The 24,745-nt window shown below is 54.1% G+C and overlaps 1 protein-coding gene across 1 annotated transcript in view; it reads left to right on the forward strand.

The window, feature by feature from the left end:
* Positions 1–24,241, forward strand: part of LOC139240889 (low-density lipoprotein receptor-related protein 1-like) — a gene marked incomplete at its 3' end in the record, with an annotated part of 408,599 nt that extends 384,358 nt beyond the window's left edge. Inside the window, exons 33-40 of the mRNA XM_070869393.1 lie at positions 292–481; positions 2,541–2,745; positions 5,938–6,130; positions 15,068–15,193; positions 17,062–17,190; positions 19,029–19,148; positions 20,853–20,966; positions 24,089–24,241. Coding sequence (XP_070725494.1) covers positions 292–481; positions 2,541–2,745; positions 5,938–6,130; positions 15,068–15,193; positions 17,062–17,190; positions 19,029–19,148; positions 20,853–20,966; positions 24,089–24,241 — 1,230 coding nt within the window. The remainder of the gene's footprint in view (positions 1–291; positions 482–2,540; positions 2,746–5,937; positions 6,131–15,067; positions 15,194–17,061; positions 17,191–19,028; positions 19,149–20,852; positions 20,967–24,088) is intronic.
* Between the last annotated feature and the right edge of the window lie 504 nt (positions 24,242–24,745).

Consider the following 24,745-nt stretch of genomic DNA (forward strand, 5'->3'; position numbering starts at 1 on the left):
CCGCCCCGATCTCTCTCCGCTCCTCCGCCCCGATCTCTCTCCGCTCCTCCGCCCCGATCTCTCTCCGCTCCTCCGCCCCGATCTCTCTCCGCTCCTCCGCCCCGATCTCTCTCCGCTCCTCCGCCCCGATCTCTCTCCGCTCCTCCGCCCCGATCTCTCTCCGCTCCTCCGCCCCGATCTCTCGCCGCTCCTCCGCCCCGATCTCTCGCCGCTCCTCCGCCCCGATCTCTCGCCGCTCCTCCGCCCCGATCTCTTGTTCTTCATTCTGATGTTATTGTGTGCTTCCCACAGATGTTGGATCGGTCGAGGGCCTGGCTTATCACCGGGCGTGGGATGCTTTGTACTGGACCAGCTACACTACCTCCACCATCACACGGCATAGTGTCGACCAGAGTCGGCAGGGAGCGTTTGAGCGGGAGACTGTGGTCACCATGTCCGGAGATGACCACCCGCGGGCATTCGTATTGGACGAGTGCCTCAAGTAAGTGCGGCGATCTGTCTTAACGAAAATTGGAACAGGAGGAGGCCGTTCAGCCCCTCGAGCCTGTTACATTAGGAACAGGAGGAGGCCATTCAGCCCCTCGAGCCGGTTACATTAGGAACAGGAGGAGGCCACTCAGCCCCTCGAGCCTGTTACATTAGGAACAGGAGGAGGCCGTTCAGCCCCTCGAGCCTGTTACATTAGGAACAAGAGGAGGCCGTTCAGCCCCTCGAGCATGTTGTATTAGGAGCAGGAGGAGGCCATTCAGCCCCTCGAGCCTGTTACATTAGGAACAGGAGGCCATTCAGCCCCTCGAGCCTGTTACATTAGGAACAGGAGGAGGCCATTCAGCCCCTCGAGCCTGTTACATTAGGAACAGGAGGAGGCCGTTCAGCCCCTCGAGCCTGTTACATTCGGAACAGGAGGAGGCCGTTCAGCCCCTCGAGCCTGTTACATTCGGAACAGGAGGAGCCGTTCAGCCCCTCGAGCCTGTTACATTAGGAACAGGAGGAGGCCATTCAGCCCCTCGAGTCTGTTACATTAGGAACAGGAGGAGGCCATTCAGCCCCTCGAGCCTGTTACATTAGGAACAGGAGGAGGCCATTCAGCCCCTCGAGCCTGTTACATTAGGAACAGGAGGAGGCCATTCAGCACCTCGAGCCTGTTACATTAGGAACAGGAGGAGGCCGTTCAGCCCCTCGAGCCTGTTACATTAGGAACAGGAGGAGGCCATTCAGCCCCTCGAGCCTGTTACATTAGGAACAGGAGGAGGCCATTCAGCCCCTCGAGCATGTTACATTAGGAACAGGAGGAGGCCGTTCAGCCCCTCGAGCCTGTTACATTAGGAACAGGAGGAGGCCATTCAGCCCCTCGAGCCTGTTACATTAGGAACAGGAGGAGGCCATTCAGCCCCTCGAGCCTGTTACATTAGGAACAGGAGGAGGCCATTCAGCCCCTCGAGCCTGTTACATTAGGATCAGGAGGAGGCCGTTCAGCCCCCCCTCGAGCCTCATGGCCGATGTGGATCTTAACGCCATCCACCTGCTTTGGCTCCATATGCTTTTATCCCCAGCCTAGTAAAGTTGGGCACCAACTGATTCCCAGATAGCAAGCTGTATTGTCCTAACTTTCCCCAGACTCTGAGATACATTTAAGAGGACACTGGACTAGTACAGGTGGGAGAAGGGAATAGACGGATGTGTTGATGGGCAGAGGTAAAACAGTGGTGGACGAGTGTGCAGTCAGCTTGGAGGCCGTTAAAATTATGAAGGGGGTTCGATTGGGTAGACGTAAAGAAAATGTTGCCACTTGTGTGGGGTGGTGGGGGGGGAGAGACCAGAACCAGGGGCCATCAAAAGGTTAGTATGCAGGTGCAGCAAGTGATCAGGAAGGCCAATGGTATCTTGACCTTTATTGCAAAGGGGATGGAGTATAACAGCACGGAAGTCTTGCTCCAGTTATACAGGGTATTGGTGAGGCCACACCTGGAGTACTGCGTGCAGTTTCGGTTTACGTATTTACGAAAGGATATACTTGCTTTGGAGGCAGTTCAGAGAAGGTTCACTCGGTTGATTCCGGAGATGAGGGGGTTGACTAATGAGCAAAGGTTGAGTAGGTTGGGCCTCTACACATTGGAGTTCAGAAGAATGAGAGGTGATCTTATCGAAACGTATAAGATTATGAGGGGGCTCGACAAGGTGGATGCAGAGAGGATGTTCCCACTGATGGGGGAGACTAGAATTAGGGGGCATGGTCTTAGAATAAGGGGCCACCCGTTTAAAACTGAGATGAGGAGGAATTTCTTCTCTCAGAGGGTTGTAAATCTGTGGAATTCTCTGCCCCAGAGAGCTGTGGAGGCTGGGACATTGAATATATTTAAGACGGGAGATAGACAGATTTTTGAGCGATAAGGGAGTGAAGGGTTATGGGGAGCGGGCGGGGAAGTGGAGCTGAGTCCATGATCGGATCAGCCATGATGGTATTAAATGGCGGAGCAGGCTCGAGGGGCCGAATGGCCGACTCCTGCTCCTATTCCTTATGTTCTTATTTCCTCCCCCAGCCTCATGTTCTGGACCAATTGGAATGAGCAGCACCCCAGCATCATGAGGTCCACGCTGAGCGGCTCCAATGTGTTTGTCATCATCGGCACGGACATCCGTACGCCCAACGGGCTGGCCATCGACCACCAGGCCGAGAAGCTGTATTTCTCCGACGCCACGCTGGACAAGATCGAGAGGTGTGAGTACGACGGCACCAGCAGACAGGTGCGTTGGAGGGACTACCGTAACAACGTGCATTTATATAGTGCTTTCAACGTTGTGAGACACCACCAAGGCGATTCACAGGAGTATTATGGGAGAAAACCCGCGACACCACGCAGCATCAGGAGAAGTTAGCGCAGGCGATCAAAAACCGATTATGGGGAGCGGGCGGGGAAGTGGAGCTGAGTCCATGATCGGATCAGCCATGATCGTATTAAATGGCGGAGCAGGCTCGAGGGGCCGAATGGCCGACTCCTGCTCCTATTTCTTATGTTCTGAAAAGCTGGGTCGAAGAGGTCGGTTTTAAGGAACGTCTTGAAGGAGGAAACGGGTAGAGAGGCGGAGAGGTTTAGGGAGGGAGTTCCAGAGCTTGGGTCCCAGGCAACAGAAGGCACAGCCACCGATGGTGGAGCGATTATAATCAGGGATGCTCAAGAAGTCAGAGATAGGGAGGGGTGTCGGGGCTGGAGGAAGTTACAGAGATAGGGAGGGGTGTAGGGGGCTGGAGGAGGTTACAGAGATAGGGAGGGGTGTAGGGGCTGGAGGAGGTTACAGAGATAGGGAGGGGTATAGGGGCTGGAGGGGGTTACAGAGATAGGGAGGGGTGGAGGGGGCTGGAGGGGGTTACAGAGATAGGGAGGGGTGTAGGGGGCTGGAGGAGGTTACAGAGATAGGGAGGGGTGTAGGGGCTGGAGGAGGTTACAGAGATAGGGAGGGGTATAGGGGCTGGAGGGGGTTACAGAGATAGGGAGGGGTGTCGGGGCTGGAGGAAGTTACAGAGATAGGGAGGGGTGTAGGGGCTGGAGGGGGTTACAGAGATAGGGAGGGGGTGAGGAGGCCATGGAGGGATTTGTAAACAAGGATGGAGAATTTTGAAATTGAGGCGTTGCTTAACCGGGAGCCAATGTAGGTCAGTGAGCACAGGGGGTGATGGGCGAGTGGGACTCGGTGCGAGTTAGAACACGGGGTCAGTGAGCACACGGGGTGATGGGCGAGTGGGACTCGGTGCGAGTTAGAACACGGGGTCAGTGAGCACACGGGGTGATGGGTGAGCGGGACTCGGTGCAAGTTAGGACTCGGGGGCAGTGAGCACAGGGGGCGATGGGTGAGCGGACCCGGTGCGAATTAGGACTCGGGGTCAGTGAGCACAGGGGGTGATGGGTGAGTGGGACTCGGTGTGAGTTAGGACACGGGGGCAGTGAGTACAGGGGGTGATGGGTGAGCGGGACTCGGTGCAAGTTAGGACATGGGGCAGTGAGCACAGGGGGTGATGGGTGAGCGGGACTGGGTGTGAGTTAGGACACGGGGGCAGCGAGCACAGGGGGTGATGGGTGAGCGGGACTGGGTGCGAGTTAGGACACGGGGGCAGCCGAGTTTTGGATCACCTCGAGTTTACGTCGGGTAGAATGTGGGAGGCTGGCCAGGAGTGCGTTGGAATAGTCAAGTCTGGAGGTAACAAAAAGCACGGATGAGGGTTTCAGCAGCGGATGAGCTGAGGCAGGGGGCGGAGACGGGCGATGTTACGGAGGGTGGAAACAGGCGGGTTTAGTTACGCTGCGGGATATGTGGCCGGAAGCTCATTTCAGGGTCAGATATAACACCGAGGTGGCGAACAGTCTGGTTCAGCCTCAGACAGGAGTTGGGGAGAGGGAGGGAGTCGGGGGCTGGGGAACGTTCTCGTCCCTTGTCCCACCGTCCAGTGTCCGATCAACTCTTGCTTGGTGATGACCTGGTAGATGTCTTCAAAATAATGGAGGGGTTCGATCTGCAGAGAATGTGTCGACATGTGCAAGCATCGAAAAACTCGAGGTCGATGGAATGGGAGGAGATTGTGTGGAGTCTAAACAGTGGCACAGACTGGTTGGGCCGAATGGCCTGTTTCTGTCTATTACATTCTGTCGGAGAGGGAGTGCCGCACTGTCGGAGGGGCGGTACTGAGGGAGCACCGCACTGTCGGAGGGGCAGTACTGAGGGAGTGCCGCACTGTCGGAGGGGCAGTACTGAGGGAGCACCGCACTGTCGGAGGGGCAGTACTGAGGGAGTGCCGCACTGTCGGAGGGGCAGTACTGAGGGAGTGCCGTACTGTCGGAGGGGCAGTACTGAGGGAGTGCCGCACTGTCGGAGGGGCAGTACTGAAGGAGCGCCGCACTGTCTGAGGGGCAGTACTGAGGGAGTGCCGCACTGTCGGAGGGGCAGTACTGAGGGAGAGCCGTACTGTCGGAGGGGCAGTACTGAGGGAGCGCCGCACTGTCGGAGGGGCAGTACTGAAGGAGCGCCGCACTGTCGGAGGGGCGGTACTGAGGGAGAGCCGCACTGTCAGAGGGGCGGTACTGAGGGAGTGCCGCACTGTCGGAGGGGCAGTACTGAGGGAGTGCCGCACTGTCGGAGGGGCAGTACTGAGGGAGCGCTGCACTGTCGGAGGGGCGGTACTGAGGGAGCACCGCACTGTCTGAGGGGCGGTACTGAGCGAGCCCCGCACTGTCGGAGGGGCGGTACTGAGGGAGCGCCGCACTGTCGGAGAGGCAATACTGAGGGAGCGCCGCACTGTCGGAGGGGCAGTACTGAGGGAGCGCTGCACTGTCGGAGGGGCAATACTGAGGGAGCGCCACACTGTCAGAGGGGCAGTACTGAGGGAGTGCTGCACTGTCGGAGGGGCGGTACTGAGGGAGTGCTGCACTGTCGGAGGGGCAGTACTGAGGGAGTGCTGCACTGTCGGAGGGGCGGTACTGAGGGAGTGCTGCACTGTCGGAGGGGCGGTACTGAGGGAGTGCTGCACTGTCGGAGGGGCAGTACTGAGGGAGCGCCGCACTGTCGGAGGACCGGTACTGAGGGAGCGCCGTACTGTCGGAGGGGCAGTACTGAGGGAGCGCCACACTGTCGGAGGGGCGGCACTAAGGGATCCCTCGGCCACTATTCTGAAGAAGGGTTCTCCCCGGTGTTCTCTGGCCAATATTTATCCCTGAACCTACATCACTGAAACAGATGGTTCTTGTCACATTGCTTTTGTGGGAGCTTGCTGTGTGCACAAATTGCTGCGTTTCCTACTTTGCAACACTTCAAAAAGTACCGCATTGGCTGTGGAGCGCTTCGGGGCGTCCTCAGATGGTGAAAGGCGCTTTAGAAATGCAATTTTTTTTAGCATGTTGTATTTAATCACGTTTTGAGCTTGTCCATCGCTTGCCTCCAACGTTGCAGGTGATCCTGAAGTCTGAGCCGGTGCATTCCTTTGGGCTCGCGGTGTACGGCGATTACATATTCTGGACGGACTGGGTACGGCGCGCGGTACTGCGCGCAGACAAGTACACGGGCGGGGACCTGCGCGTACTGCGAGCCGACATCCCCCAACAGCCCATGGGCATCATCGCCGTGGCCAACGACACCAACAACTGTGAGTGCAGAGAGAATCGGCGCAAAACCAAACTCGCCTCCGGTCCCCGAGGGCCGCTGTGACTCCGCGATATCGATACGGTCGCTCGCTCAACGTGCAACTCGCTCCTTCTAAGTCTCATTTTGGTTAATGTTTGGTGTTGTGTTGAATGTCACACAAACAGCAGCGCCCAACCCGGTCCGTGTCGGTGTTACATAAACCCAACTGGCCGGAGTTTTATTGAGTCTTGTGAACATCACGTTGATTGGCCAAGCCACGCGCGATGCAACAGCTCTACAACTATATTTTAAGTTGAAACATAAATCACGTGCCCCCCTTTTGGCAAGTGCACACAAACCCACAAATTAACATTTTGAACTTTTAACGAAACCTTACATCAAATTAAAATTTGGTTGCCAGGGATGATGACGCACTCAAGTCCCTCCGGTGCTCGTGTCTCAGCAACAGCTCGACAACTATGTTGTTGCAAACATTAATCACGTGCCCCCTGATTAAAGGGGGGTCACACTCCAAGAGCTTTTCAAGTGGCCACTTGTTTTTTTTTTGAGGGCTCCAAAAACACACATTATACAAGTGCCCCCTGGCTAAAAGGCAGGGGTGGGGGGCACTAAAACCGATTAAACTGTGGTTCAAATTAAAATCCTGTCGCCGGGGGCGATGATACATTCCAGTCCCTCCGGCGCCCACCTCTCGCGGAAGGCCGCGAGCGTACCGGTGGACACCGCATGATCCCATCTCCAGGGACACCCTGGCTCGGATGTAACCGCGGAAGAGAGGCAGGCAGTCGGGGCTGAACGACCCCCTTGACCGCCCGCTGCCTGGACCGGTTAATGAGCCCAGGAGCAGTCCTACGAGGAGGCCCTCGGACCTGCCCGCTCCCCTCCGCACAGGGTGCCCAAAGATCAGGAGTGTGGGACTGAGGTGCAGCCAGAATTTGAGGAGCAGCCCCTTCAAATATTGGAAGAGGGGCTGCAACCTCACACACTGAACACACACGTGGAACACGGACTCCTCCAGACCGCAGAAATTGCAGGCGGCCCAGGAGTCCGTGAACCGACTTAAAAACCGATTGCAGGGGACTGCCCCGTGCACCACCCTCCAGGCCAAGTCCCCAATAAATAACGGGAGGGCTCCCGCTTAGAGAGCACTCCATTGGGGACCCTCGCCTTCTCCGGACAGCAAGATGGTGCGCCATGGTGTGTCCGGACGGCAGACGAGGATGGCAACATGGAGAGCAACAGCTCTCCGAACCTGTGAGCATACCCGCATGTGCATACAAAGGAAGCTAATAAATAGGAGCAGGAGTCGGCCATTCGGCCCCTCGAGCCTGCTCCGCCATTTAATACGACCATGGCTGATCCGATCATGGACCCAGCTCCACTTCCCCGCCCGCTCCCCATAACCCTTCACTCCCTTATCGCTCAAAAATCTGTCTATCTCCACCTTAAATATATTCAATGTCCCAGCCTCCACAGCTCTCTGGGGCAGAGAATTCCACAGATTTACAACCCTCTGAGAGAAGAAATTCCTCCTCATCTCAGTTTTAAATGGGTGGCCCCTTATTCTAAGACCATGCCCCCTAGTTCTAGTCTCCCCCATCAGTGGAAACATCTTCTCTGCATCCACCTTGTCGAGCCCCCTCATAATCTTATACATTTCGATAAGATCACCTCTCATTCTTCTGAACTCCAATGAGTAGAGGCCCAACCTCCTCAACCTTTCCTCATAAGTCAACCTCCTCATCCCCGGAATCAACCAAGTGAACCTTCTCTGAACTGCCTCCAATGTGTTTGTGTTCCACACCAGCTCCATCTCACCCCATCACCATATCCTTCTATTCCTTTCCCCCTCATGTGTTTATCCAGCTTCCCCTTAAATACATCGATACTATTTGCCTCAACCCCTCCCTGTGGCAGCGAGTCCCACATTCTCACCCCGCTCTGGGTAAAGAAGTTTCTCCTGAATTGGGTTTATCAGTGACTGTCTGATATTGGTGGCCCCCTCGTTCTGGTCTCTCCCACAAGTTTGAACATTCTCTCCACATCGACCCTATCGAACCTCTTCATCATTTGAAAGACCTCTATCGGGTTAGCCCTCAGCCCTCTCTGTTCTAGGGGAATTAAACCTGGCCTGTTCAATCTTCTCTGATAGTTCTAATCTCTCAGTTCTGGTATCATCCTTGTAAATCTATTTTGGTGCCTTCTCCAGTTCCTCTATATCCTTTTTATAATATGGAGACCAGAACTGTGCAGTGCTCCAAGTGTGGTCTAACCAAGGTATATGGAGACCAGAACTGTGCACAGTGCTCCCAATGTAGTCTAACCCAGGTATATGGAGACCAGAACTGTGCACAGTGCTCCCAGTGTGGTCTAACCCAGGTATATGGAGACCAGAACTGTGCACAGTGCTCCCAATGTGGTCTAACCCAGGTATATGGAGACCAGAACTGTGCACAGTGCTCCCAGTGTGGTCTAACCCAGGTATATGGAGACCAGAACTGTGCACAGTGCTCCCAGTGTGGTCTAACCCAGGTATATGGAGACCAGAACTGTGCACGGTGCTCCAAGTGTGGTCTAACCCAGGTATATAGAGACCAGAACTGTGCACGGTGCTCCAAGTGTGGTCTAACCCAGGTATATGGAGACCAGAACTGTGCACGGTGCTCCAAGTGTGGTCTAACCCGGGTATATCGAGACAAATGAACATACTCAATGGCTGAGCCTCCATAGCCCTCTGGGGCAGAGAATTCCAAAGATTCACCCCCCTCTGAGTGAAGAAATTCCTCCTCATCTCAGTCCTAAATGGCCGAGCCCTTATCCTGAGACTGTGTGACCCCTGGTTCTAGACTCCCCAGCCCGGGGGGAAACACCCTCCCTGCATCTATCCTGTCAATCCACCTCAGAATCTGGTCTGTTTCAATGGGATCACCTCTCATTCTTCTAAACTCCAGAGAATATCGGCCCATTCTACACAATCTCTCCTCATAGGACAATCCCCCCATCCCAAGTATCAGTCTGGTGAACCTTCGCTGCACTCCCTCTATGGCAAGTATATCCTTCCTAGTGTCAGCTGTGGCTCAGTGGGCAGCACTGTCGCCTCTGCGTGAGGAGGTTGTGGGTTCTACTCCCACTCCAGGGACTTGAGGCCAAAACTTGGGCTGACACTCCAATGTGGTGATGAGGGAGCGCCGCACTGTCGGAGGGGCGGTACTGAGGGAGAGCCGCACTGTCGAAGGGGCGGTACTGAGGGAGCGCCGCACTGTCGAAGGGGCGGTACTGAGGGAGCGCCGCACTGTCGAAGGGGCAGTACTGAGGGAGCGCCGCACTGTCGGAGGGGCAGTACTGAGGAAGTGCTGCACTGTCGGAGGTGTCGTCTTTCGGATGAGACGTTAAACCGAGGCCCCGTCTGCCTCCTCAGGTGGACGTAAAAGATCCCCGGCAACTATTTCGAAGAAGAAATTATCTGGCTCATTATCACATTGCTGTGTGTGGGAGCTTGCTGTGCCCAAATTGGCTGCCGCGTTTCTCACATTACAAGAGTGACTACACTCCAAAAAGTGACTTTGGGACGTCCAGTGGTCGTGAAAGGCGCTATGTAATTCCAAGTCTTTTTTTTCTTTGGGGAAGGAGACCAAAACTTTGCTCCGTACTCCAGCTGTGATTTCTCCAAAGCCCGAGATAGTTGTAGCGAGACTTCCTTGCTGTTGTACTCCAATTCCCCTTGCAATAAAGGCCATCGTACTATCTGGCTACTTGCTTACTGTGCCTGCATGCTAACTCTCGGTGTTTCAGACTCTCTGCCTATAATTTAAATGGAACAAGATTGCTAAGTGCTGCAGTGCAGAGGGACCTGGGGGTACTTGTGCATGAAACACAAAAGGTTAGTATGCAGGTACAGCAAGTGATCAGGAAGGCCAATGGAGTGCTGGTCTTTATTGCAAAGGGGATGGAGTATAAAAGCAGGGAAGTCTTGCTGCAGTTATACAGGGTATTGGTGAGGCCACACCTAGAATACTGCGTGCAGTTTTGGTTTCCATATTTACGAAAGGATATACTTGCTTTGGAGGCAGTTCAGAGAAGGTTCACTCGGTTGATTCCAGGGATGAGGGGGTTGACTTATGAGGAAAGGTTGAGTAGGTTGGGCCTCTACTCATTGGAATTCAGAAGAATGAGAGGTGATCTTATCGAAACGTATCAGATTATGAGGGGGGCTTGACAAGGTGGATGCAGAGAGGATGTTCCCACTGATGGGGGAGACTAGAACTAGGGGGCATGGTCTTAGAATAAGGGGCCGCCCATTTAAAACTGAGATGAGGAGGAATTTCTTCTCTCAGAGGGTTGTAAATCTGTGGAATTCTCTGCCCCAGAGAGCTGTGGAGGCTGGGACATTGAATATATTTAAGGTGGAGATAGACAGATGTTTGAGCGATAAGGGAGTGAAGGGTTATGGGGAGCGGGCGGGGAAGTGGAGCTGAGTCCATGATCGGATCAGCCATGGTCGTATTAAATGGCGGAGCAGGCTCGAGGGGCCGAATGGCCGACTCCTGCTCCTATTTCTTATGTTCTTATAATTGCCTTAGCCCTCGAACTCTGTCTCGGTTGTCGGTTCTGTCTCCCATCGCACAATACTAAGGGAGATCGCTGCGTGCATCGGAAGGGGCTTATTAAAAGGTTTCCGTGACTAAGCCCGCTCAGATCAGTGCGTTATATCTGTATGTACCGTGCGGTGTTACCAACACCACCCCCACCCAAGTCTCTCCCTCCACGATTGTCCAGAACAATTTTGTTTCCGGGCTTCAGCCTCTCTCAAGATGAGGCCTCCATTGCCCCGACCCCAAGCATGGACCTGTACTGCACTTGGCATCTTTCCTGTGTCCCAGCGGATCTTGCGTGTTAAGAGCACGTATTGTGGGCTCTCTATCACTCCAGTCACCCACCTGATGTCGCCTCATTCTTCAGCCCTCCTCGAGGCTGTTACATTAGGAACAGGAGGTGGCACTCCCTATCTCTGCAACCTCCTCCAGCCCCTACACCCCTCCCTATCTCTGTAACCTCCTCCAGCCCCGACACCCCTCCCTATCTCTATAACCTCCTCCAGCCCCTACACCCTCCCTATCTCTGTAACCTCCTCCAGCCCCTACACCCCTCCCTATCTCTGTAACCTCCTCCAGCCCCTACACCCCTCCCTATCTCTGTAACCTCCTCCAGCCCCTACACCCCTCCCTATCTCTGTAACCTCCTCCAGCCCCTGCACCCCTCCCTATCTCTGTAACCTCCTCCAGCCCCTACACCCCTCCCTATCTCTGTAACCTCCTCCAGCCCCTACACCCTCCCTACCTCTAACTTCCTCCAGCCCCTATACCCCTCCCTGTCTAACCCCCTCCAGCCTCCTACACCCCTCCTTTTCTCTGTAACCTCCTCCAGCCCCTACACCCTCCCTACCTCTGTAACCTCCTCCAGCCCCCTACACCCCTCCCTGTCTCTGTAACCCCCTCCAGCCCCCTACACCCCTCCCTGTCTCTGTAACCTCCTCCAGCCCCCTACACCCCTCCCTATCTCTGTAACCTCCTCCAGCCCCTACACCCGTCCCTGTCTCTGTAACCCCCTCCAGCTCCCTACGCCCCTCCCTGTCTCTCTAACCTCCTCCAGCCCCCTGCACCCCTCCCTATTTGTGTAACCTCCTCCAGCCCCCTACACCCCTCCCTATCTCTGTAACCACCTCCAGCCCCTACACCCCTCCCTATCTCTGTAACCTCCTCCAGCCCCCTACACCCCTCCCTATCTCTGTAACCACCTCCAGCCCCTACACCCCTCCCTATCTCTGTAACCCCCTCCAGCCCCACAACCCCCGAGATGTCTGCACTCCTCTAATTTTGCCCTCCTGACCATCCCTGATTATAATCACTCCACCATCGGTGGTCGTGCCTTCTGTTGCCTGGGCCCCAAGCTCTGGAACTCCCTCCTTAAACCTCTCCACCTCTCTCTCCTCCTTCAAGGTGCTCCTTAAAACCCACCTCTCTGACCAGGCTTTTGGTCACCTGACCCTAATTTCTAGTTATGTGGCTCGGTATCAAATTTCTTTCTTTTGTATTATAATACCGCTGTGAAGCGCCATGGGATGTATTACTAGGCGCTATAAAAATTCAGGTTCTTGTTGAGGTTGGATTGCCGTGTGATAATTGTAGCTGAAGGTGTCTGTGTTTGTTCAGCTTGCACTTTGTCTAACATTATAGTCACCCATTTGTCTGCTCTTGTGTCTCTCTTCACTCATTGCTGTCCAAAATTGGCGCACCACTCCAGTGCTCACATGACCATATTCAGCTTCTGCATGTTAATCATTGCTGTGCATCAGGTATGTGTGTCTTCTCATTCTCTTTAACCTTCTCCGTAGAGTCTAAGGCTGCTTAGGTTAAGGAAACACGATAGGTGGGATTGGGTAATGCATGAGTGCTTGTTTTAAAATTCTCATCCTTGTTTTTACCTCTCTCTCTCTAACCACCTCTCAGATTTTCTTAAATCAAAATGCAGAAAGTACACGGGATATCCGGCACAGAAACAGGCCATTGGCCCCAACCAGTCCATGCCGGCGTTTACGTTCCACTCGAGCCTCCTCCCGTCTTTCCTCATCTAAATCTATCAGCATAACCCTCTATTCCCTTCTCCCCCATGTGTTGCTCCAGCTTCCCCGTAAATGCATCGATACTATTTGCCTCAACCCCTCCCTGTGGCAGCGAGTTCCACATTCTCACCCCGCTCTCTGGGTAAAGAAGTTTCTCCTGAATTCCTTTATAGGAGCAGGAGTCGGCCATTCGGCCCCTCGAGCCTGCTGCGCCATTCAATGTGATCATGGCTGATCCAATCATGGACTCAGCTCCACTTCCCTGCCCGCCCCCTTATCCCCTTATCGGTTATGAAACCGTCTATTTCTGTCTTAAATATATTCAATGTCCCAGCCTCCACAGCTCTCTGGGGCAGCGAATTCCACAGATTTACAACCCTCTGAGAGAAGAAATTCCTCCTCATCTCAGTTTTAAATGGGCGGCCCCTTATTCTAAGACCATGCCCCCTAGTTCTAGTCTCCCCCCATCAGTGGGAACATCCTCTCTGCATCCACCTTGTCAAGCCCCCTCATAATCTTATACGTTTCGATAAGATCACCTCTCATTCTTCTGAATTCCAATGAGTAGAGGCCCAACCTGCTCAACCTTTCCTCATAAGTCAACCCCCTCATCCCCGGAATCAACCGAGTGAACCTTCTCTGAACTGCCTCCAAAACAAGTATATCCTTTCGTAAATACGGAGACCAAAACTGCACGCAGTACTCCAGGTGTGGCCTCACCAATACCCTGTATAACTGGAGCAAGACTTCCCTGCTTTTATACTCCATCCCCTTTGCAATAAAGGCCAAGATACCATTGGCCTTCCTGATCACTTGCTGTACCTGCATACTAACCTTTTGTGTTTCATGCACAAGTAACCCCCAGGTCCCGCTGTACTGCAGCATTTTTGTAATCTCTCCCCCATTTAAATAATAACTTGCTCTTTGATTTTTTTTCTGCCAAAGTGCATGACCTCACACTTTCCGACATTATACTCCATCTGCCAAATTTTTGCCCACTCACTTAGCCTGTCTGTGTCCTTTTTCAGGTTTTTTTGGATTTCAGGGTGACTATCTTATATTGATGGCCTCTAGTTATGCTCTTCCCCACAAGTGGAAACACTCTCTCTGTATCCACTCTATCAAAACCTTTCATCATTTTAAAGACCTCTATGAGCTCATCCTTCAGCCCTATTTTCAAGAGAAAGGAGACCCAGCCTATTCATCCTTTCCTGATATGTATACCCTCGCATTTCTGGTATCATCTTTGTAAATCTTCTCTCCACCCTCTCCAGTGCCTCTATATCCTTTTTATAATATGGCGACCAGAGCAGAACTAAAGGTAATTAAAGTCTTTTTAAGTCTAAAAAGATGTTTAAAAATAAAATCTACACAATTTACTCAAAGCTCAAAGCCTTCTCATGAAGCTGAACAGATCTTGATACGTTAAGTGCCATGAAAAGCCTTAAGCTGCGTAGCTTGGTGCTAGACACCCAGCTCGCCGATTGTAATGACGTTTGATTCCTGCCTGTAACAGCTCTCGGGTGCAGTGCTGACTTGTGACAGACTTACGACTGTCTCGGTGCTCTGTGTAGAATCGTAGAACAGTATGGCACAGAAGGAGGCCGTTCGGCCCATCGAGCCTGCGCCCCCTCTTTCAAAGTTCAAACCAGTCACTCCCACTTCCCTCCCCACCCCCGCTCTTCCCCCACACCCCTACAATGTCATATTTATCCAATCACCCTTTGAAGGCTACCTTTGAGTCTGCCTCCATCATCATGCCTCGAGGTCAAGGATGACTTGCTTGTACACTAAAAATGAGCTCTCAGGTGACTGACCAACTCATTTTAAACGGTGGAAGATGCCTGTGGGTGGATTGTTTTAACGTGGGGTGACTGTTGTACACCAGCCACCACACGGGGCTTGACAGAGCGAGGTCTGGGTCCAGGGGCAAGGGTTAACCAGGACGACTGGGGACCAGGCTCCACCACATGTGCCAGTACACACACACACACACACACACACACACACACACACACACACACACACAAACTCAAACATACTCTACTGTCCTTCCTTCCTTTCTTCCTTCCCACAGGACCTCTCTCTACTTGGAGTCAGCCTCCATCCGCCTTATCAGGCAGTGAATTCCAAACCCGAATCACTCGCTGTGTTTAAAAAAAAAGGTGCCTGTGATTCTTTGGTCAATTACCTTAAATCTGTGCTCTCTGGTTAGCGACCAACACTGTCCGCAGTACGCCAGGCATGGTCTCAGCCAGGCCTGTACAATTACAATTCTGTCTTAATCTTCCTTTTGTGTTTTTTTTTACCGAACTCAAGGCAAACTATCGCCGTGCAAAGTCATGAATGGTGGCTGTCAGGATCTGTGCCTCCTGACCCCAGAGGGACGCGTTAACTGCTCTTGTCGCGGTGACCGGACACTGTTGAACGACTTCACCTGTAGCGGTGAGTAGTTTGCATTCCCGGAGTACTGAGGGCCGCGCTGTCGGAGGGGCAGTACTGAGGGAGCGCCGTACTGCGCTGTCGGAGGGGCAGTACTGAGGGAGTGCCGTACTGCGCTGTCGGAGGGGCAGTACTGAGGGAGCGCCGTACTGCGTTGTCGGAGGGGTGGTACTGAGGGAGTGCCGTACTGCGCTGTCGGAGGGACAGTACTGAGGGAGTGCCGTACTGCGCTGTCGGAGGGGCAGTACTGAGGGAGTGCCGTACTGCGCTGTCGGAGGGGCAGTACTGAGGGAGCGCCGTACTGCGTTGTCGGAGGGGTGGTACTGAGGGAGTGCCGTACTGCGCTGTCGGAGGGGTGGTACTGAGGGAGTGCCGTACTGCGCTGTCGGAGGGACAGTACTGAGGGAGTGCCGTACTGCGCTGTCGGAGGGGCAGTACTGAGGGAGTGCCGTACTGCGCTGTCGGAGGGGCAGTACTGAGGGAGCGCTGTCGGAGGGGCGGTACTGAGGGAGTGCCGTACTGCACTGTCGGAGGGGCAGTACTGAGGGAGTGCCGTACTGCGCTGTCGGAGGGACAGTACTGAGGGAGTGCCGTACTGCGCTGTCGGAGGGGCAGTACTGAGGGAGTGCCGTACTGCGCTGTCGGAGGGGCAGTACTGAGGGAGCGCTGTCGGAGGGGCGGTACTGAGGGAGTGCCGTACTGCACTGTCGGAGGGGCAGTACTGAGGGAGTGCCGTACTGCGCTGTCGGAGGGGCAGTACTGAGGGAGTGCCGTACTGCGCTGTCGGAGGGGCAGTACTGAGGGAGTGCTGTACTGAGCTGTCGGAGGGGCAGTACTGAGGGAGCGCCGCACTGTCGGAGGGGCAGTACTGAGGGAGTGCCATACTGCGCTGTTGGAGGGGCGGTACTGAGGGAGTGCCGTACTGCGCTGTCGGAGGGGCGGTACTGAGGGAGCGCCGTACTGCGTTGTCGGAGGGGTGGTACTGAGGGAGTGCCGTACTGCGCTGTCGGAGGGGCAGTACTGAGGGAGCGCTGTCGGAGGGGCGGTACTGAGGGAGTGCTGTACTGCGCTGTTGGAGGGGTGGTACTGAGGGAGTGCTGCACTGCACTGTCGGAGGGGCAGTACTGAGGGAGTGCTGCACTGCACTGTCGGAGGGGCAGTACTGAGGGAGCGCCGTACTGCGCTGTTGGAGAGGTGGTACTGAGGGAGTGCCGTACTGCGTTGTCGGAGGGGCAGTACTGAGGGAGTGCCGTACTGCGCTGTCGGAGGGGCGGTACTGAGGGAGTGCCGTACTGCGCTGTCGGAGGGGCGGTACTGAGGGAGTGCCGTACTGCGCTGTCGGAGGGGCGGTACTGAGGGAGCGCAGTACTGCGCTGTCGGAGGGGCGGGACTGAGGGAGCGCAGTACTGCGCTGTCGGAGGGGCAGTACTGAGGGAGCGCCGCACTGTCGGAGGGGCAGTACCGAGGGAGCACCGCACTGTCGGAGATACCGCCTTTCAGACGAGACGTTAAACTGAGGCCCCGTCTGCCCCCTCAGGTGGATGTAAAAGATCCCATGGCACGATTTGGAACAAGAGCATGGGGAGTTCTCCCCGGTGTCCTGGGGACAATATTTATCCCTCGACCAACATCACTAAAACAGATGATCTGGGTCATTATCACATCGCTGTGTGTGGGAGCTTGCTGTGTGCTAATTGGCGTTTCCCACATTACAACAGTGACCACACTCCAAAAGTACTTCATTGGCTGTAAAGTGCTTTGCGACGTCCTGAGTTGGTTGAAGGCGCTATATAAATGCACGTCTTTCTGAAGTAAATGTCCTGTGGTTACTGACCTTAAAGCCCGACTCTCTCTCTCTCTCTCTCTCTCAGCCCCGAACTCGACCTGCAACATATACGATGAGTTTGAATGTGGGAATGGTGATTGCGTCAATTACAGTATGACCTGTGACGGAGTGGCCCACTGCAAGGATCGCTCTGATGAGAAACAGTCATACTGCAGTAAGTCTCCTCTCTCTCTCTCTCTCTCTCTCTCTCTGTCTGCGTACAGCTGCTTAATGCAAGACGCACTACCTCAGATATACAGCTCAGAAACCGGCCAGTTCGGCCCAACCAGTCCATGCCGGCGTTTATGCTCCACTCGAGCCTCCTCCCGTCTTTCCTCATCTAAATCTATCAGCATAACCCTCTATTCCCTTCTCCCTCATGTGTTTGTCTAGCCTCCCCTTAAATGCATTGATATTATGACACTAAGCTGAGTGGCGGTGTGAGCTGTGAGGAGGATGCTAAGAGGCTGCAGGGTGACTTGGACAGGTTAGGTGAGTGGGCAAATGCATGGCAGATGCAGTATAATGTGGATAAATGTGAGGTTATCCACTTTGGGGGCAAAAACAGAAAGGCAGAATATTATCTGAATGGTGACAGATTAGGAAAAGGGGAGGTGTAACGAGACCTGGGTGTCATGGTACATCAGTCATTGAAAGTTGGCATGCAGGTACAGCAGGCGGTGAAGAAAGCAAATGGTATGTTGGCCTTCATAGCAAGGGGATTTGAGTATAGGAGCAGGGAGGTCTTACTGCAGTTGTACAGGGCCTTGGTGAGACCACACCTGGAGTATTGTGTTCAGTTTTGGTCTCCTAATCTGAGGAAGGACGTTCTTGCTATTGAGGGAGTGCAGTGAAGGTTCACCAGACAGATTCCCGGGATGGCAGGACTGACATATGAGGAGAGACTGGATCGACTGGGCTTATATTCACTGGAGTTTAGAAGAATGAGAGGGGATCTCATAGAAACATATAAAATTCTGACGGGACTGGACAGATGCAGGAAGAATGTTCCCGATGTTGGGGAAGTCCAGAACCAGGGGTCACAGTCTAAGGATAAGGGGTAAGCCATTTAGGACCGAGATGAGAAGAAACTTCTTCACTCAGAGAATTGTGAACCTGTGGAATTCTCTACCACAGAAAGTTGTTGAGGCCAGTTCGTTAGAATATTCAAAAGGGAGTTAGATGTGGCCCTTACGGCTAAAGGGATCAAGGGGTAAGGAGAGCAAGCAGGAATGGGGTACTGAGGGAATGATCAGCCATGATCATATTGAATGTTGATGCAGGCTCGAAGGGCCGAATGGCCTACTCCTGTTCCTAATGTAACATGCTCGAGGGGCTGAATGGCCTCTTCCTGTTCCTAATGTAACAGGCTCGAGGGGCTGAATGGCCTCCTCCTGTTCCTAATGTAACATGCTCGAGGGGCTGAATGGCCTCTTCCTGTTCCTAATGTAACAGGCTCGAGGGGCTGAACGGCCTCCTCCTGTTCCTAATGTAACATGCTCGAGGGGCTGAATGGCCTCCTGTTCCTAATGTAACAGGCTCGAGGGGCTGAACGGCCTCCTCCTGTTCCTAATGTAACAGGCTCGAGGGGCTGAACGGCCTCCTCCTGTTCCTAATGTAACAGGCTCGAGGGGCTGAATGGCCCCCTCCTGTTCCTAATGTAACAGGCTCGAGGGGCTGAATGGCCTCCTCCTGTCCCTAATGTAACAGGCTCGAGGGGCTGAATGGCCTCCTCCTGTTCCTAATGTAACAGGCTCGAGGGGCTGAATGGCCTCCTCCTGTTCCTAATGTAACAGGCTCGAGGGGCTGAATGGCCTCCTCCTGTTCCTAATGTAACAGGCTCGAGGGGCTGAATGGCCTCCTCCTGTTCCTAATGTAACAGGCTCGAGGGGCTGAATGGCCCCCTCTTGTTCCATTGCTCCGAATAAGGCTCTGTCTATTGAGACTGTCCGTTGGTCAATGTTTTGCTGTAATGATATATAATATATATTGATTTTTTATCAATGCTTTCAGACAACCGGAAATGCAAGAAGGGCTACAAGCGATGTGTGAATGGACGCTGCCTCCCGAACATGAAGTGGTGCAATGGACTGGACGACTGTGGTGACAATTCCGATGAAGCCTTCTGCAACAGTGAGTGATGTTACATTTTACACAGAGCCCCACCGCCTGCTCACTCTGTGTCCGCACTGGCAGCCGTTATGTAGCCATTCACTGAGCTGGTTTTTACACAGCAATAATCCAGAGTGACGCTCCCGGTGGCAGTACTGAGGGAGCGCCGCATTGTCGGAGGGGCAGTACTGAGGGAGCGCCGCACTGTCGGAGGGGCAGTACTGAGGGAGCGCCGCACTGTTGGAGGGGCGGTACTGAGGGAGTGCCGCACTGTCGTAGGGGCAGTACTGAGGGAGCGCCGCACTGTCGGAGGGGCAGTACTGAGGGAGCGCCGCACTGTCGGAGGGGCAGTACTGAGGGAGCGCCGCACTGTCGGAGGGGCAGTACTGAGGGAGCGCCGCACTGTCGTAGGGGCAGTACTGAGGGAGCGCCGCACTGTCGTAGGGGCAGTACTGAGGGAGCGCCGCACTGTCGGAGGGGCAGTACTGAGGGAGCGTCGCACTGTCGGAGGGGCAGTACTGAGGGAGCGTCGCACTGTCGGAGGGGCAGTACTGAGGGAGTGCCGCACTGTCGGAGGGGCAGTACTGAGGGAGCGCTGCACTTTTGGAGGGGCAGTACTGAGGGAGCGCCGCACTGTCGGAGGGGCAGTACTGAGGGAGCGCCGCACTGTCGGAGGGGCAGTACTGAGGGAGTGCCGCACTGTCGGAGGGGCAGTACTGAGGGAGCGCCGCACTGTTGGAGGGGCAGTACTGAGGGAGTGCCGCACTGTCGGAGGGGCAGTACTGAGGGAGCGCCGCACTGTAGGAGGGGCAGTATTGAGGGAGTGCCGCACTGTTGGAGGGGCAGTACTGAGGGAGCGCCGCACTGTCGGAGGGGCGGTACTGAGGGAGCGTCGCACTGTCGGAGGGGCGGTACTGAGGATGCGCTGCACTGTCGGAGGGGCGGTACTGAGGGAGTGCCGCATTGTCGGAGGGGCGGTACTGAGGGAGTGTCGGAGGGGCGGTCCTGAGGGAGCGCCGCACTGTCGGAGGGGCTGTACTGAGGGAGTGCTGCACTGTTGGAGGGGCAGTACTGAGGGAGCGCCGCACTGTCGGAGGGGCAGTACTGAGGGAGCACCGCACTGTCGGAGGGGCGGTACTGAGGGAGCACCGCACTGTCGGAGGGGCAGTACTGAGGGAGCACCGCACTGTTGGAGGGGCAGTACTGAGGGAGCACCGCACTGTTGGAGGGGCAGTACTGAGGGAAGGTTATGCCAATGGCCTCCTCCTGTTCCTAATATAACAGGCTCAAGGGGCTAAATGGCCTCCTCCTGTTCCTAATGTAACAGGCTCGAGGGGCTGAATGGCCTCCTCCTGTTCCTAATGTAACAGGCTCGAGGGGCTGAACGGCCTCCTCCTGTTCCTAATGTAACAGGCTCGAGGGGCTGAACGGCCTCCTCCTGTTCCTAATGTAACAGGCTCGAGGGGCTGAATGGCCTCCTCCTGTTCCTAATGTAACAGACTCGAGGGGCTGAATGGTCTCCTCCTGTTCCTAATGTAACAGGCTCGAGGGGCTGAATGGCCTCCTCCTGTTCCTAATGTAACAGGCTCGAGGGGCTGAGTGGCCTCCTCCTGTTCCTAATGTAACAGGCTCGAGGGGCTGAACGGCCTCCTCCAGTCCCTAATGTTCCCACCTCAGTTCTGTGTGGTCGTATACGACCAATCAGTTTTTCGATTTCCGTTGCAGAAACCATGTGCACTGCCGATGAATTCCGATGCCGGGACGGGACCTGTGTGGGAAACTCAACTCGTTGCAACCAGATTGTGGATTGTATAGACGCGTCGGATGAGATGAATTGCAGTGAGTAATATACCAGTACACCGTGCTCCCCAACATCTCAGTCAACCGGCTAACGAGAGCCTTGGCTGGTGATTCTTGATGAACTTCGCTGCCTGTTTAGTGGGTGATGTTTCATTGAAGACGTCAGCTGAGGCTCAGTGGCAGTACTGCGGCCTAACTCATCTTTTATACAGTTTAAGCATAACCCACCCCTGCTCCTGTATTCTATGCCTCGGCTAATAAAGGCAAGTATTCCGTATGCCGGCCGACCAAGAGCTACCCAGCCTAATCCCACTTTCCTGCTCTCGGTCCGTAGCCCTGTAGGTTACGGCACTTCAAGTGCACATCCAAATGTGGTGAGGGTTTCTGCCTCTACCACCCTTTCAGGCCGTGAGTTCCGCCCCAGACCCCCAACACCCTCTGGGTGAAGACATTTCCCCTCAAATCCCCTCTAAACCTCCCCCCAATTACTTTCAATCTGTGACCCCTGGTTGTTGACCCCTCTGCCAAGGGAAACAGGTCCTTCCTATCCACTCTATCCAGGCCCCTCATCATTTTATACACCTCAATCGGGTCTCCCCTCAGCCTCCTCTGTTCCAAAGAAAACAACCCCAGCCTATCCAATCTTTCCTCATCGCTAAAATTCTCCAGTCCAGGCACCATCCTGGTAAATCTCCTCTGTACCCTCTCCAGTGCAACATCCTGGTAAATCTCCTTTGTACCCTCTCCAGTGCAACATCCTAGTAAATCTCCTCTGCACCCTCTCCAGTGCAACATCCTGGTAAATCTCCTCTGTACCCTCTCCAGTGCAACATCCCTGGTAAATCTCCTCTGTACCCTCTCCAGTGCAACATCCTGGTAAATCTCCTCTGTACCCTCCCCAGTGCAACATCCTGGTAAATCTCCTCTGTATCCTCTCCAGTGCAACATCCTGGTAAATCTCCTCTGTACCCTCTCCAGTGCAACATCCCTGGTAAATCTCCTCTGTACCCTCTCCAGTGCAACATCCTGGTAAATCTCCTCTGTACCCTCCCCAGTGCAACATCCTGGTAAATCTCCTCTGTATCCTCTCCAGTGCAACATCCTGGTAAATCTCCTCTGCACCCTCTCCAGTGCAACATCCTGGTAAATCTCCTTGTACCCTCTCCAGTGCAACATCCTGGTAAATCTCCTCTGCACCTTCTCCAGTGCAACATCCTGGTAAATCTCCTCTGTACCCTCTCCAGTGCAACATCCTGGTAAATCTCCTCTGTACCCTCTCCAGTGCAACATCCTGGTAAATCTCCTCTGTACCCTCTCCAGTGCAACATCCTGGTAAATCTCCTCTGCACCCTCTCCAGTGCAATCACATCCTTCCTGTAATGTGCTGACCAGAACTGCACGCAGTACTCCAGCTGTGGCCTACCCAGTGTTTTATACAGTTCAAGCATAACCTCCCTGCTCTTGTATTCTATGCCTCGGCCAATAAAGGCAAGTATTCCGTATGCCTTCTTAACCACATTATCTACCTGGCCTGCTACCTTCAGGGATCTGTGGACCTGCACTCCCAGGTCCCTCTGTTCCTCTACACTCAGTGTCCGACCATTTAATGGGGCCGAGGTTCAGGCCTCCCCACGCTTGACGATAATCTACCGCCGGTTCGGAAGAGGTTGACCCTTGATCCATATTCAGATCTTTTGTCTTTTTTTTTCCTTCCGAGAAGATCGGAAAGTGCGGCGGTAAGTGCTGGTGACGGCGGAAGTTGGGGTGAGGCGTGTGCATCACCACGTGTCTCCTTATTTAACGGGGAAAGAAGCAGCGATTTGGTTTTTAAGGTTGGGCCCACTGGGCCACCATGGTGGGTGACCTACCTACAGCTGCTCCTATTTCTTATGTTGTTAATTCTTAATAGCAGCGTGCATTAACACGCCGATATATTTCCAGCAGGATTCAACCCGATTGTAAATATTCAGCATTGAATGTCGACAAGTTGGCACACACATGTGCAAGATATATTTTTTATTAATGGCGTACAGCTGGTTTATAAGAAATAGGAGCAGGAGTCGGCCATTCGGCCCCTCGAGCCTGCTCCGTCATTTAATACGATCATGGCTGATCCGATCATGGACTCAGCTCCACTTCCCCGCCCGCTCCCCATAACCCTTCACTCCCTTATCGCTCAAACATCTGTCTATCTCCACCTTAAATATATTCAATGTCCCAGCCTCCACAGCTCTCTGGGGCAGAGAATTCCACAGATTTACAACCCTCTGAGAGAAGAAATTCCTCCTCATCTCAGTTTTAAATGGGCGGCCCCTTATTCTAAGACCATGCCCCCTAGTTCTAGTCTCCCCCATCAGTGGAAACATCCTCTCTGCATCCACCTTGTCAAGCCCCCTCATAATCTTACCAATATCATAGGCAGTCCCTCGGAATCGAGGAAGACTTGCTTCCACTCCTAGAGTGAGTCCTTAGGTGGCTGAACAGTCCAATACGGGAACCACAGTCCCTGTCACAGGTGGGACAGATAGACGTTGAGGGAAGGGGAGGGTGGGACTGGTTTGCCGCACGCTCCTTCCGCTGCCTGCGCTTGGTTTCTGCACGCTCTCGGCGACGAGACTCGAGGTGCTCAGCGCCCTCCCGGATGCACTTCCTCCACTTAGGGCAGACTGGTCTTTGGGCCAGGGACTCCCAGGTGTCGGTGGGGATGTTGCACTTTATCAGGGAGGCTTTGAGGGTGGTCCCTTGTAACGTTTCCTCTGCCCACCTTTGGCTTGTTTGCCCGTGAAGGAGTTCCGAGTAGAGCGCTTGCTTTGGGAGTCTCGTGTCTGGGGGGCATGCGGACAATGTGGCCCTGCCCAGCGGAGCTGGTCGAGTGTGGTCAGTGCTTCGATGCTGGGGATGTTGGCCTGGTCGAGGACGCTAACGTTGGTGCGTCTGTCCTCCCAGGAGATTTGTAGGATCTTGCGGAGACAGCGTTGGTGGTATTTCTCCAGCGACTTGAGGTGTCTACTGTACATGGTCCATGTCTCTGAGCCATACAGGAGGGCGGGTATATACGATTCGATAAGATCACCTCATTCTTTAATAATCATCCTTAATTATCGACCGTGAGCGATCGGAGAAAATGGAGTGTGTCTCCCTCTTTTGTTTTCCGTGTGCAGCGGGGATCACAGATTGTGCTCACTACTTCAAACTGGGTGTGAAGGCTGACTCTTTCCTCAAGTGCGAGTCCACTTCTCTCTGCTACCTCCAGGCGTGGACTTGCGATGGTTCCAACGACTGCGGGGATTACTTCGATGAACAGAACTGTCCAGGTAAACGTCTTTCAGCAGTGTATTTCCATCTCTCGCCCCCCCCCACCCTCATCCTCCCCCTTCCTCCGTCCCTCACCCCCCCCCCCCCCACCCTCTCCACCTCCGACAGACGCTGACTCGGGATTTCCTGAGGTTCTCGAAGACGCTGTTGTTGAACGCAAGTCTTTTCAACCCTCCCAGATCTCCAATTCTGGCCTGTCGCCCATATACATTGGCCAGAAAAAGCAGCAAACCTGAGGACTGGGAGACATTTATAATACAGCAGAGGAGGACAAAGGGTTTAATTAGGACGGGCAAAATAGAGTATGAGAGGAAGCTTGCCGGGAACATAAAAACTGACTGCAACAGCTTCTATAGAAACATAGAAACATAGAAAATAGGTGCAGGAGTAGGCCATTCGGCCCTTCTAGCCTGCACCGCCATTCAATGAGTTCATGGCTGAACATGAAACTTCAGTACCCCCTTCCTGCTTTCTCGCCATAACCCTTGATCCCCCGAGTAGTA

The sequence above is a fragment of the Pristiophorus japonicus genome, chromosome X, assembly GCF_044704955.1.
Source record: "Pristiophorus japonicus isolate sPriJap1 chromosome X, sPriJap1.hap1, whole genome shotgun sequence".
NCBI classification, from domain to species: domain Eukaryota; kingdom Metazoa; phylum Chordata; class Chondrichthyes; family Pristiophoridae; genus Pristiophorus; species Pristiophorus japonicus.